General features: G+C 35.8%; 1 protein-coding gene across 1 annotated transcript; it reads right to left on the bottom strand.

Moving 5' to 3' along the window:
• Window positions 1–11,108: 11,108 nt before the first annotated feature.
• Window positions 11,109–14,672, bottom strand: LOC119665766. The gene has a single exon (XM_038075011.1). The coding sequence runs from the start codon at window positions 14,670–14,672 to the stop codon at window positions 11,109–11,111; it is 3,564 nt and encodes a 1,187-aa protein (XP_037930939.1).
• Window positions 14,673–15,405: the final 733 nt, after the last annotated feature.

The raw sequence follows: 15,405 nt of genomic DNA, 5'->3' as shown, positions 1-15,405 counted from the left end.
AGGAAATATAGTTTGTTGATATAGTCAGTTAAATGTCAAATACAGTATTGAAAATATTGTTTTGAATATATAATACATATGATTTAAAAATGAAAGAATGCCATAAGTGTCATATAGGAATCAGTGAGGATAAGTGTCATGAGTAAAACAATTTAATATTAATATTTTAAATAATAAAATGATAAATTTTATATGTGAAGACTATATGCAACATATCCAACATATACTTTACTTTGAGAAAAATATAAGAAAGTGTGATTAAAAATACGAACATCTTAAAAGAATACAAAACGAATTCAATGAATCCCTAAAAATTAATGAAATTGAAATTAAATCTTTATTAAAAGCAATTGAAACTAAGTATTCCCACAGAGTCACCTCTTGCTGCTTTTTCTGCTCTATTGCAGCTACGATGCTTATTGTTATTTTTATTAGTCTTTTGCCCTGACAATGCTTTTGATTTTCTATAGTTTCTTACCACTGATGGGTGAAAACTATAGATTTATTTTTCGAATTTTAGAGTTTGTAAGGCTCCAAAATTAGATTATATAATCAAGTGTCTTACCATTGGTGAGGGATCACTTGTGGATTCTTTATTTTATTTCACTTCTCCTTTGAATGTAGCACTCTTGCTATATCCGGGTCGAAGGACCAAAATGTACTATTATATTATTGACGTACACTGATTGAATATTTTGTAGTTACTGATTTTATTTAAAACAATGTTGTGTATATATACAAAATTATCTTAAGACTAATTTTTACATCAAGGTTAAAATAATATGATTTTAATGGACTGTATTACATTTTCTTATTGTTTGCAACAAAAGGTTAAAAAGGACGGAAGTCCCAACACTAGGGATGATCCTCCTATTGTTTTTACGAATATATTTTATTGTGATAATTAGATACGGATGCTCAAAAATCTTACTATTTACCTATATTTTTCCTTAGTACATTATTCTAAGAATTTGGGTGATAATGGATTTATAATAATACAAATTATTATAGTAAATTATAATAATAAAATATTTAAATTCATGTTCATGATTGAACATTCTGCCGGGAGTCATAACGTAATAATTCATGTTCATGATTGAACAGATGGAATGATCAACTTGTGAAATGAGTGCATGAAGCGCCGTATCGACAGGCTTGCTTTTAGTATATGCATGCTGTGATAAAGAAAAAAGTCCGGGATTTATAGTGTTTCTTTTATGAAGATTAAGAACCCTTTCTAGTACTTTCAGACGGACGCAGGACACACTAATGGGCCTATAATCTTTGGCGGTGGAGTGTGTCGATCTCCCTGTTTTGGGAATGAATACTACTCGAGCACTTCTCCAGCAACGTGGGACATACATGAGTTTGAGACAACTGTATATATACTCAGAAGCCAGGGAAGAATGACAAATTCGCCTTGTTGGATGTCGGCAGGAATGATGCCGTCCAGACCTGGAGATTTGTGTAGTTGAAAAGTTTTAATGGCCCACTTTATTTGCGTGTTGGCACTTGAAAAGGATTGGAGACTGCCAGTGGAGGTGGCGCGAACTGTGTTAATGCGTAAGCATCGGAAACCACCCTCCCTGGGAAGTGAGTGTCTAGCAGAATATCTAGTTTGCTTGCTAGAGTTAGTCCATTGACCATTAGGACCCCGGATACAATCTAGGGTCTTGTGGGAGTTGAGAATCTTGCGCAGTCGACTAGACTCAGAAGAAGTTTCTATGTTACCGCAGAAATTTTTCCAAGCTGCTCTTTTGGCCCGCCGAATGGCATATTTAAATTCCCTAAGTTTTGCCTTATATAGTGCCCATTTAACCGGTAAATGACTTCATTGAAGAATTTTCTGCAACATTTGCGGAGATCTACAATAGCTAGATTCTACCATGGAGGTTTGGGTTTGTCACGAAATTTTGAGGGCTTACAAGCCGCTACTGTGGCGCCTTTAATTGCTGCCTTGAGGAGATCGACTTTCCATTTGATATCGGCGCAGTTAAGTATAGTGGGGGGTCCGGCTGTAAGCTAGACTCAAGAGTTGATCGAAAAGTGGACCATTCGGTACGTTTCCTATTGACTGGCTTGGGTGATCTAATTATTTCAAAGTTCATCAACGGATCCAAGTTAAAAATTATGTGGCTATGGTCCGAAAAGGAGCAGTTCTATGATACAGACCAGTTTTTGAGAAAATTTGAGGAATGTTCGCTAATAAGGGTAATGTCGAGTACTTCCCTTCTATTAGAAGTCATGAAGGTCGGTTCACTGCCTTTATTAGCAATCATATAGTTACCTGTAAGAATGAAATCAAACAGACACTCACCTTCAGAAGCCTTAGAGAATCATGTGGTGGAGTAGCACCATGATCATGTGCCATATAAGCTGAGACAATCCAGAGAGCCTTTACCTCTGTTCGATGGCCATGGCTATATTGTCGTTATTGCTAAATCTAGGGAGTAAAAAGGCATTAATGTTATTTTTTACTACATACATGATCTGGGTTTACCTTGACCTTCTACGAATACTATACGGTATTTGTTTGCATTAAGACCGCAAATCCCAAGGCTCTTGGATTAGAAGGATGTCCTCTCCTTTTTCAGCTAGGCGGAGGATTTAGGCTTCCGAGGTATATTTCGAGTGTTGGAGGTTGATTTACACAATCTTCAACATACCTAAGTGTTTTCGACAACGGTGCTGTTCAGCTTACCTCGCTGAACATCGGTGAGTGTTCGCGGGACAGCGCAATACCAACCAGTTCGGATGACGAGAAAATACTACCTCCGTCGTCGGAGGAAAGGATGCTGATTTTATCACTAACATCGTTGTCGACGGATACTGGAGCCCATTAAAGGGACAGTGTCTCTCCCGGACACTGAGAGACCATTTGGCGTTACCCAGGGTGTACCACGTGGAGGCGATCTAAATTACACCCTCCAGGCAATAAGAAATCAAAACAATATGGAGATTAAGTATATAAAAGTTTCAAAAATCTGAATTCTTCAAAAACAAAAACAGCTTTAATGCTTTAGTAGCTGGTAGAGCTTTTAAGCAAATTATGAGCGTTCGTAGACTTAATATTGGCTTCTGATTTTTTCAAGAATACCTACGCTTTCAAGCGCCACTTCGGCACTTCGGTTCATAGAGTGGAAGACTTTTTCGAAGTTGGTGAACACAAGAAACAGCGGGGTGTTTAAATCATTACAATGCTCTATAATAAGGCACAGGCTGTTGATGTGATCAACGTATGATCTATTAGGTTTAAAATCCGCTTGCCCTTTTCGGATTGGGTCGAAGATGAGCGAGATGCTTCGCCAATTGTTACAGTCCCTCTTATCACCCTTCTTAGGAATTTTGATAATCAAACTTTCTTCTCACTCTTAGGGTACAGCTTCAGTATTCTAGATTTCGTCGAAGGAAGGTTTAAGTATGTCAGCTAGCACAAGGAGGTCAGTTTTAAATAGTTCAGCAGGCGGATTGTTTGTACCCGCCGCTTTGTTGTTTTTAAGTTGAATTATGGGTTGCGCAATTTCATCTCTATCAGGGGTACTCGTAGGTATGGATCTTAAAGGTCGTGTGCGTGGGAATAAGGTTGTGTTTACGTTCACAGACGTAATAAAACTGTGGTAGAAGTTTCCTGGAAGTGTTAACCAGCAAATAATTTGCTCATCGGCTGTAGTTAGTAGTCTACCACCCTTGTCCTTATGGGGACGTTCTTTAAAACTTGTTTATTTGTGAGGTTTCGTGTGACATTAAACAGTGTTTTCAAATCGCCTCTTAGAATTAGTGCTTCCGATTCAGCAGTGATGCTGTTCATAAAACTACGTTTGTCGTTTATGGTCTTATACTTAACATTTTTCACTAGAGATTGGTATAAGGTTTGTGCCCAAACTTTTTGCTCAACACTTAGGGCATTAATTAATTGTGGTTTAGCGAGGCGTCTTTCTTCAACAAGAGACCAAAATGCAGGTGTAAGCTATTTTTTATCTTCCCGTCTAGCTGCTTCAATGACTTCTTCTGCAGTATCCTCAATCATGCGCTTAGTCATATTCCACAACTCGTTTATATCAGTGGTAGAGTTCACGTCAGCTTCTATTCGAGGCCCTTTGTTTAAAATGCTTTTAATAAAATTCTCTTTCGTATTATCGCTGGCGAGCCGGGATATGTTGTATTTTTTGCGTTTCAAAGTAAATTCCAACGCCACGAATGTGTGGGTAGCTATCGTTCTTCATTCGTGAGTAGATAATGCGGTCACTTTTTGAGCTCGAAAAATCTCCTTTCCCATTCCATCGCATCTCACTGATCCCAATGATTGAGACATAAAGGCGTTTAGCTTCGGTGGCAAGTTTGACAAGTTTACCCACTTGGAAGAGAGAATTAACATTCCATGGGGCAAATCGTATCCATGGGCATGCAGATGTCGTCAACAAAAGATCAGTCCGGTTTATATTTCTATTTAAACTGTTAATGTTTTGAATATTCATCTGCAGTAAGTGATTGGCCTAAAGTAACCTAGGTTGGTGACAGGGCTGCTGCCTGTAGCATTGAGATTGAACTTTTTTTGGGTCGCGAAATAGGCCTCCAACCTTGCCCTTTGCTGCTGAATTTCTTAAACCATTTACTATTAAAGTAAGATAATAAAAACGGTTATTCAGCCGTATACTCGGACGCCAGAAACAGGGACGCTACGTCTGTGAAAACATTTGTTTCAGCTTTGTATTTCGCTGATTCGATCCCTTATCGACCCTAGAAGCCTAACTGATCTAAAATTTGACTATATTAAGACTGTTTTTGAAAACTCTGATGTTGATGTCATATGCGTTTCGGAAACTTGGTTTAATAGTGATATCAATAGTTTAAATCTTTCGCTGAACAATTTTATTTTGTACCGCCAAATATAGGAAGGAAAGGAGAGGAGGTGGGTTTGCAATTCATTGCAAGTCTCATTTAAAAAGTAATTTGGTAGGTGTATCTGGTCAGTCTGACATTGAATTCGTTATCATATGCACCAATGTTGGTTTTTAGAAAATTTTGGTGGGGTGTGTGTATTATTCACACAAGCGCTTCAGTTGCGTTCCCTTTTTGACTCACTGCAACCCATCGCTCTTAACTTTGGCTTTAAGACTTTCTAGCAGTACTTGGTGATTTCAATAGTGATCTTTTCTCAAACTGAAGTAATATTTCCCGTTTAAATGATCTTATTGCTATGTCGGGCTTAAGTATCGTCAATAGCAACATACCTAGTATATATGCCAATAATGTTAAGCCTAGTTTTCTGGACATTATCGCAGTTTCTAATATAATTATTGTTGTTTGAAAAGATTTCATTTGTTTCAGATTACGACTTACTATTTATTACACTAGACTTTAAGAAAGCTAAAAAATCCATTTCAATTAGATTTTCTTTTTTAGATTTTAAGTCAATTGATTCAGTGGGCTTATTTTGTGAACTTATTTCAATTGAATGGAATGAATTTTGGTCTGGTATTTCAGCTGATCAAAAGTTAGAGGCATTAAACTGCTTAGCCTTCGTCATCGCTATGTACCTTTTCGTACTATTACCGTCAATAGTGTTTCTTCCCCATGGTTCAGTACTAGAATAAAACGTTTTATAAGTTTAAGAAATAGAAAATATGCAGTTTGGAAAAAGTACCCTACTAAATATGACTGGATGAAGTTTAGAATTGCTGAAAATGTAGCTGCTAGAGTTGTTCATAAGACTAAGTCAGTTAACTTTGAATCTAAGCTTGATGGTACCTAATCTATTAAAACCCTTTGGAATAATATCAAAATACTTGGGGTTATAAGGAATATATGTAAATTATGTAATGTGGAGCCGAATGCTCTAAACAACTTCTTTGTCTCTTCTGTAGATGATAATGGTAACTTTTCTTCAGTATTCTTAGATATGGTTGTTGTTGACGTTAATGAAGCTTTAGCTTTTACAGCTTCAGTGAAGATATTGTTTTTACGAATTTAATGAGTATTAAATCCAATGCCGTTGGGATAGATAAAATTCCTCTTAAATTCATAAAATTAATTTTGCCATACATAAGTTAGTTAGTTAGTTAGTTCTTCTTTATTAATAATTTAAAAAAACATACAATCATTATCCATACTTTATACATTTTTTACTTAAAGCTATGACTAATGTCGTCAGCTTTACCTAGCGATTGCCTACTTTTCTAATCCCTCTAATCTTGTAGTGAGTTTGATGTTATAATTAGTATATATTGTTGGTGTGCTTACATAAGTGCGGTTAAAAGATCTCATCTATAATTTGTTGCTTGATTAAGATATGCGCATATATTTAGCCAGTTCATTCCATTAAGGATACCGTGCAATTCTGTTTGGCTCAAAGTCGTTTCCCCAAAATACTTGTATCTTATTTCCTTTAAAATTTTGCAAATTGCGAGAAAGTGTTTTACGTTTTCCGTTTCCTGTTTATTACATAGGCTGCAAACAGGTAGTGCACCACTTACGTAGGGTAAATAATTGAGTTTGATGAGTTCAGTACGAGATTTGAAAATTGTACGAATATTTTCCACAGTATATTTATCATAAAAATAATTCATTTTCCCCAGATTGTAAGTTAGTTCCCTGTATGTTTGTCTAGAGTAGCTTGTTTTGGCCTTATAAACAAATTGGTCACTATCACTTTGATCCTGTTTTAGGAGAATGCGCTGCTGCCAGTCAATCCAACCATTCATGTCCTCTAAATTCAAATTTTCTTCATGTTCCTCGGCTAAATTTAACCATGCCGCAAAATACGAACTCCTTCTACCTACAAAGTATGTCGCAAGCCGTTTGGTAAGTCTGCTATCTGTGTGTTTCATAACAGCGTTAATATATTGAAAGTGGGATTTTAAAGTGCCGATATGTAGTGTTGATAAGCCATTTTCCAGGTAAATTGCGTAGCCTGGCGTGTTGACCGGTAGACGCAAAATACGTTTGATAAAATAAGTCAGCAGTTTTCCACATCATTATATTTTTCTAACCCCAAACTTGGGAATCATAATTCATAATTGAGTTGACAGCAGCTTGGAAAACTTTGTATTTAACTGGAAGAGCTACCGTATCATTGCCTAATGCTCTTCTCCATGTGCTGTTCATTGCTAGTTTTGATTATTTTATTAATGTGTGTTTTGAATGTTGCATTATATGTTATCCAAACGCCTAAATACTTATATGCCTTAACTACTTCCAATAATTTACCGTTAATGTACCACTTTTCATCGCATGCAAGACGCCTTGCATATTTTTTAAATATTATTATTTTTGACTTTGCTATATTGACTTCTAAATTCCAGGTATTACAGTAATCGTTCAGTCTATTTATCATTAGCTGCAAGGCTCTTGGTGATTCTGCAAATAGCACCACATCATCTGCATACATCAGAACCTTTATTTGCATGCCATCAATCATGATGCTACCGTTTAAAAAGTTAACCAGGTCATCTAAAAATAAAGTAAATAAAAGTGGACTTAAAACACAGCCTTGCTTAATCCCAGACTGTGTAAGAAACTAATCAGAAATAATATTTCTATCCCACACTGCTGCTTTACTACCATGATACAAGCTCCAAATAATCCGCATCATTTTTGTTGACAATCCTAAGTTCCTAAGCTTATAGAAGAGCGCATTTCTTAGTATTGAATCGAACGCCGCCTTGAAATCCACGAAAAAAACATAAAGTTTTTTGTTTTTGTCAATATACATTTTTGCAATATTAGTTAAAATAAAAATGTTATCCACAGTTGAATAATTTTTTCTGAAACCTGATTGAAATTCAATTAACAGTGCATGGTTATCAACCCATTCTTGTAGCCTCTCGTTCAAAATACTTGCAAATACTTTCGCCATGGCATTGTTAAAAGATATACCCCTATAGTTTTCTGGATTCTTTGTCTTGCCTTTTTTGTACAATGGGAAGATAATCGACTTGCGAAAAGAATCAGGTACATTGCCGCTGTTGTAGACATAATTAAATGATGCTGTCATATTTTCAATAAATAGATCCGAAGCATATTTAAGGAATTCCATAGGTACTCGATCCTCTCCAGGAGCTTTATTATCCTTACACTTGTGCAATATTTTTTTGACTTCTGCTACTGTAATCGTTCTATCTAGTTCACTCATTTCAAGTATGGGCATCTCATAACTTAAACTCTCATTATGTATACTGTTGTTTAGTATCCGCTCAAAGTGTTTACTCAGTTCCAGTGCGTCTAGCTTTGCATTTTTTATATGGCTCGTCCCAGTCAGTTTTCGAACTTTGCCCCAAAAGGATTTACTGTCCTTTGCTGTTGCTATTGAGATAGCTAGCTCATTATAGTGAGTCGCTCTTTTATGATGTAGAAGTTCTTTAAATCGTTTATTTGCTTGACTGTAGTTTGTCATGTCTTCCTTTAATCCTGTTTTTTTAACTCTTCTTAGCCATCGAAAAGATGTATCTCTTAATATTTTACATTCAGAGTCAAACCATTGGTTTTGTTTTACGCCAGTTTTTTGCTTTTGTTGCAGAGGCTTTGCTGCATTATTTATACAATTCATTAAAAACTCAATTCCATTTGTTGAGCATATTGTCGCTCTATTTACTCCAATAATTTGTTGATTAAGTGTTAAATTATATATACGTTTGTTCCAGTATAGTTTAGGTAACAACTGTAGACCTGAATTTTCCTCCTAAATAATTTTCCCGGCGTGGACACTTACTGTAATCGGCTGATGGTCTGAGTAAATAAAATCCTGCACTATGAAATTTTTGATTCTATTCAACCAGATCCCCGCTCCTAAACCATAGTCAATCGTGGTGGCAATAGTTCCTCTGTGAAATGTATGCTTGCCATCTTTGTCGCCCTCGCATCTTCCGTTCAGCACAGTAAGACCTACCGTATTACAGATTTCAAGTAGTTTTCTGCCATTTCTATCTACTTTGTCATCCATAGCACATAGTCCATTGGCTAGTAAAGTTGGGTTAAATTCCAAACATTGCTCCTTACCAATTCTGGCATTACAGTTGTAAGGATGGAAATTTACACTAAATTTCCACCTACATAAACGTGCACTAAAAACAATAACAACACGAACTAAAACACATCAATACAACACAGTTTTTTTTATAAAACGACAAATTTTTTTATGTTTATGTTTAAACTTGGAAAAAGTAGACTCAATGGTAATAAATGTTGCAAATATCTGGAATTAAATAGATTAATTAATATTTAAAATATTTATTCAAAACAATTTACCAAAACCCAAACCGCTTGCAAGTCTTAATAACACCTTAAACTAATCTGAAATGATATTGAAATGAAATATAAAAATATAATTAAATAAATGATAAATAAACTCACCTTATTTATTGTTAATTATATTTCTTATTTTTATTTTTTTAAATTTGATGAATATTTGCATTTTATTTATCGTAACAAACAAAATAAATAAAAACCACCACCGACCGAATGTAGTTTTAAAACACGTTTTGTAAGAATCAAAACAAAGTAGCGTTAGCATAAGAAAACAAGAACTGCCAAAAATATTCGCCGTAAGAGAAGCTTAAAGAGAAGTTAAATGCACAAGCTGAGTAACGCACAAAACATGAAATAGAAAATCAGAACGGCAAAATTAAACAAGAATTACGTGAGATCAGCTGTAAATAAAATGATACGCTACACAAAAGCTCGGTCGAGTGTGTATATAAGACGCGCATTTTACTTATGCGAACACTTTGGTTTTATAATTTCAAGGGCACATACACCTTGGAAGACCAAGTCAACTAAGCTATAGAGGCACAAAGGCATAATAACTATTAAGACAAGACAGGTGGTTTCACGTCGACTGGGTCCAAAATAGTTGCTAAAAATTAAAATACATAGCGATATTTTATATGAAAGAAATATCGAAATCAAGCCATAATAATTATTAAGGCACGACAGGTGGTTTCACGTCGACTGTGTCCAAAATAGTTACTAAAATTAAAATTCATAAGGATATTTTATATGAAAAAAATATCTAAATCAAGGTATAATAATTATTAAGGCACGACAGGTGGTTTCACGTCGACTGTGTCCAAAATAATTTCAAAAATTTATATATTTATAAGGATATTTTATATAAAAAAAATATCCCAAGGAAGGACTAATTACTAGGAAATACTGAGACACGATAGGTGGTATCACGTCGACTGTGTCGAAAGTAATTCTCCGTAATACGCAAAGGAGACCGACTATAACGAAAATCTCCAAACGAAGGCATAGTTGTAGTAAAATACTTGAACATGACAGGTGGTCTCACGCCGACAGTATATAAAGTAATTCTACAAGATCCAGTATAATCCCCCTAATAAATCCCGCACTTTTAGATAAAGTCAGAAGAATACAAAACCAGGGGCTTGAAGGAGGAAGATCTGTCAAGGACATTCAAGCACTGAAACTTCTCAAAAGACATCTTTATTTAATTATTAAATTTTTACCCTTTCGAAACGTAAAAATTACATATTTAAACTTTGTTTATATATACATATATATTTATTTTATTTTCTTTGAAACAAAGTTAATTTGTTTTTCCTATATTAAATATAAATTTAAAATTTATAAATTCCGAAATAAAGCATTACGTAAATAAAGAAATTGAAATAAAACCACAACACTTTGAATATTTTGGCTACAATCAATAAATTTATTGTGACGACGCTGGTGAGACTGAGCATACCTCAGCAAATAAATAACGACTGCAAGAAAGGGTCGTTACACAGTCTCCTGCAACTAATATATTTTCGCACCCTAATTCGAACAGTACATCACTTAAGTTTTTAAAATCGGCATCCCAGTTGTTGCAATTAATATATGTTGGAATAATGTACGCCAGTGTCTCTTCAAATTTTAGCTTAACTACCATCATATTCAATATTTGTGTAAATCGTATTGTTTTATTCAGTTAGTTTACTGATAACTTTTATTCACGACTGCTTTATTATTTCTCAAAAACACATGTCGCCTTTTCGCGTGTGCTTAAAGGCGACGACACAATACAAAAATGACAAATAAATTAAAGGCCATGATACAATAAATCTTAATTCTAAACATATCGCCGCCTTTGATGGCTCCAGCAGACATCAACATTCAGATGGAATAGGTGCCAATTTATGGATTGCTCGGCGAACCTCTCCATTCTTTGTTTTTACATCAGCAACTCGAACCCAACCTTTAGCATCTCTTGTCACTTTCAGCACTCTCCCAATAAGCCATTGCTTAGAAGGCAAATTTTCTTCTGCAACTAACACCATATCACCTTCATTAAGGTTCTTCTGCTTCTTAGTCCATTTGACTTTCTGTTGAAGTTCATGAAGATACTCCGCCGACCACCTTCTCCAAAAATGTTGTTGTATGGCCGAAATTCGTAGCCATCTATCTTTATGAGACCATTCTTCGCTATCCACAGTAGGTTCCACAGTTCCAACCAACGGACCACCTGTTAAGAAATGTGCCGGTGTAAGAACGCTTTCATCATTTGGGTCGTTAGACAAGGTTGTCAAAGGTCTTGAATTTAAAACTGCCTCTACTTCCGCAACCACTGTTGCCAGCTCTTCAAATGTAAGATGTGATTGACCCAATATTCTAGCCAAATGATATTTTGCTGATTTTACAGCCGCTTCCCATAGTCCACCAAAGTGGGGGGATCTGGGTGGTATATGATGAAATTCAATACTATTGGCAGTACAATATTTTGAAATCTTGCCCTGTACTTGTTGATCAAAAAACTTGCATTTCATTTCCTCGAGCTCTTTACGAGTACCCACAAAATTAGTGGCATTGTCGCAAAATAATTTTAAGCATAAGCCGCGTCGAGCTACAAATCTTTTTAATGAAGCCAGGAAAGCCTTTGCAGTCAAATCAGAGACCACCTCCATATGCACAGCTTTTGTGGCAAAACAAATAAAAACAGCAATATAGCTTTTTGTTGTTCTGTACCCACGAAGTAGATACGTTGTTGTAATAGGGCCGCAAAAGTCCACTCCAGTCACAGTGAACGGCCTCGCTACGGTGACTCTAGAAGAGGGTAAATCGCCCGTAATCTGATTACTCAATTTTGGATGGCATCTAAAGCATTGTAGACAACTACCAGTAATTTTGCGTATTACTCCTCTAGCATGAAATATCCAAAATCGCTGCCTAACTATAGCCATAAGCGCTTGCGTACCAGCATGCAAATATTTGAAATGAAGAAATCGTACAAAACTGCAAACTATTTCTGAGTTATTCGGTAACAAAATTTGATGTTTAGCATCATATGGTAATGCAGCCTTCGCTAATCTCCCACCAACACGTAGTAGCGGAACACCATAAGTATCTTCTACAAAAATGCTCAGATTTTTATATTTACTGTTTGCTGGCAATTCTCTATTCTTCAATAGCAGCTCAATTTCTTCTTTGAAATAATGTTGTTGCACACAGTAGAATATACGCACTAGTGCTTCATCTAATCTTTCAGTCATAGACTTAACGCTTCTTCGAAAGCCAAGAAGATTGGCAAAAATTCTTTGTAATTTTTCAAAATCGCTGAAGGTTTCAACCCACGTCACAAAAGAAGATTTCGAGTTATCCTCAGAGCATGCCTCATAAGGTATTTTTTTTTTTAAATTATTAACAGTCATTATCGTACTATTACGACTCCTTTCTTGGTCAGCATTAGTATTCTTTCTAGACTTATTTGGTGGCCACTCACAACAATCTCTCTTCAAGAAAGAAGGACCTGCAAACCAAATAGAATTAGATAGTTCATCTACATACGCACCTCTTGATATTATATCCGCTGGGTTAGACTTTGAAGGAACATGCCGCCAAATACACGTTTTTGTCTGCTCTTGAATCAATGATACCCGGTTGGCAACAAATGTATTCCAATTTGATGGGTGCTCGCTCAGCCAATCTAGCACAATTTCGGAATCCACCCATAAATAGGTCGCGTCAATAGAAATTGGAAAATTGGATTTGGTTTTTGTCACTAGTTTCGACAGCAATTCCGCAGCCAAAAGTTCCAATTTTGGTAAAGATAAAGTTTTTAATGGCGCTACTCTGGATTTAGCACTCCACAACTGCATTGTAACGTCGTTGTCCACACATATTGAGCGAATATAAATACAACACCCGAAAGCTCTTTTTGATGCATCAGCAAATCCATGCATTTCAACTCTAGCAACTCGTTTTTCTGCCAAAACAAATCGAGGCACACTTATTTTCTTGACGTCTTTTAGATTTTCGCGGAATTCTATCCATTGACTATGTAAATTCATTGGTAGGGATTCATCCCAATTAGCCTTCAATATCCACAAATCTTGCATGAAAATCTTCGCCTTTACGATTAATGGGTTAATAAGCCCAAGGGGATCAAACAACTTAGATAGTTCCGACAACACTATTCTTTTTGTCACCGCTTTCGAGCTATCAAAATCTGGCCAAACGTATCGAAACGTATCTCCCACTGGAGCCCAGATGATACCAAGAGTTTTTATTATTTCCTCATCATTCATCCGAAGAGTCTTTTCTTTATCAGCTTCAGGCACGAAATTAAGAAATTTTTCACTATTTGAAAACCACTTCCTTAACTTAAATTTTGCTGAGTTCATTATTGCTGATACTTGATTATATATTTCAAAAATTTCATCTTCATCATTTGATCCACTGATCAAATCATCCATATAAAAATCAGATAACACCTTTCTCGATCCAATCGGATATTTATCGATATAATCTTCACTTAACTGTTTTAAGCATCTTGTAGCTAAATAGGGGGCAGATGTTGTACCATAAGTAATGGTTCGCAAGCGATAGGCCTTTATGTTTTCATCTGAGGAAGACCTCCACAAAATCGTTTGATAATTCGCATCATCATCAGTCACCCATGCTTGGCGATACATTTTTGTTACATCTGCCGTAATTGCATATTTGTAACATCTAAATCGCAGTATTATAGATAACAGGTCATCTTGAACCAGTGGTCCTTTCATCATTACCTCATTTAATGACAAGCCACTGTCAGTTTTACAGCTACAATCGAACACAACTCGAAGTTTCGTACTCGTGGAGTCTGGTCGTAGCACATACTGATGCGGTGCAAAATATTTTATCTTATCCATATCAGCTTCTTCAACGATCGTCATGTGACCTAAAGAGAGGTACTCATCCATAAATGCGTTGTAAGCGTCTCGTGTAGAGCGATCTCTACTCAACCTACGCTCTAGTGACAGCAACCGTCGTTTGGCAGCATTATAGGAACCACCCAAATCACTCACTGTTGTTTTAAATGGAATTTTCGTAATAAATCGGCCAGATGTATCTCTACGAATTGATTCACGGAAAATTTTCTTGCATTCCTCTTCTTCTTCGGTTAAAAAATTTGATTTAGTTGAAATCTGTTCTATTTTCCAGAATTTTTCAACCAATTGACTCAAGTTTTCATTCTCATTATGGTTGTGATTGACCAGCATATTATTTATTTTATGACTAGGCGCTAAACATTCTTCTGCTTTGCCTGCAACTATCCACCCTAGTATGGATTTCTGTAGGGTTGGCAACCTTTCATTAAGATAAATTCGTCCAATCGACAACAAATCGAAGAAAATTTCCGCACCAATTAAAATATCTATACGCGCTGGCTTATTGAACATTGGATCAGCCATTTGAATATTTTTTGGTAAATTCCAGTCCGCAACATCGACATAACGATTAGGTTTGGAGCTTGTTATTTTCGGTAAAACATAAAATTGCAGACTGACTTCGAATTCATTTATTTTTGATTTGATGGTAGCCACAGTTTTTGTTTTAAAGCTAGTTACAACGTCTCCAACACAGCTAGCATCTAATTTACAAGACGTTTTTTTTAATAACAGTTTTTGAGCAACTTTCTCACACATCAAATTTACTTGAGAGCCAGAATCTAATATGGCTCGCATTTGGTGATATTTGCCAAACTTGTCCGCTACCATTACTACTGCTGTTGCCAAAAAAACCTCGTTTTCAGTCATTACGTTCATAACTGATGACTGAGCTGTCTCCTGTGTTGACGTAGATGGCCCATTTTTGCATCTTTGTTCATTTGGCTCCAAGATATAATCTTTATGTAAAAGTTGATGATGAGATAAATTACATTTCGAGCATTTAACAGCAGAGCATTCTTTTTGAAGGTGTCCCTTTTTCAAACATGTAAAACATACCTTTATTCTCCGTGCTACGAAAAAGCGTTCTTTTAAAGAAAGCTTTCTAAACTTGCTACAATCTGCAATCTCGTGGCCACTGCCATTGCAGACTTCACATAAAGGTTTTGTAACTGCAAGAGAGGTTGAGTAGTTGCGGTTATTTCTATACTCTTTTTGATAGTTTACAGCCTTTGAATTCACTTGATTAACTTTATGT

Source organism: Teleopsis dalmanni, chromosome 1 (genome assembly GCF_002237135.1).
Source record: "Teleopsis dalmanni isolate 2A chromosome 1, ASM223713v2, whole genome shotgun sequence".
In the NCBI taxonomy this organism is placed as follows: domain Eukaryota; kingdom Metazoa; phylum Arthropoda; class Insecta; order Diptera; family Diopsidae; genus Teleopsis; species Teleopsis dalmanni.
This window is presented reverse-complemented; position numbering and strand designations above follow the sequence as displayed.

Bases quoted from the DNA above. Each gene is read 5' to 3' on its own strand.
- LOC119665766 (XM_038075011.1), bottom strand. From the start codon at position 14,672: ATGGCTGATCCAATGTTCAATAAGCCAGCGCGTATAGATATTTTAATT.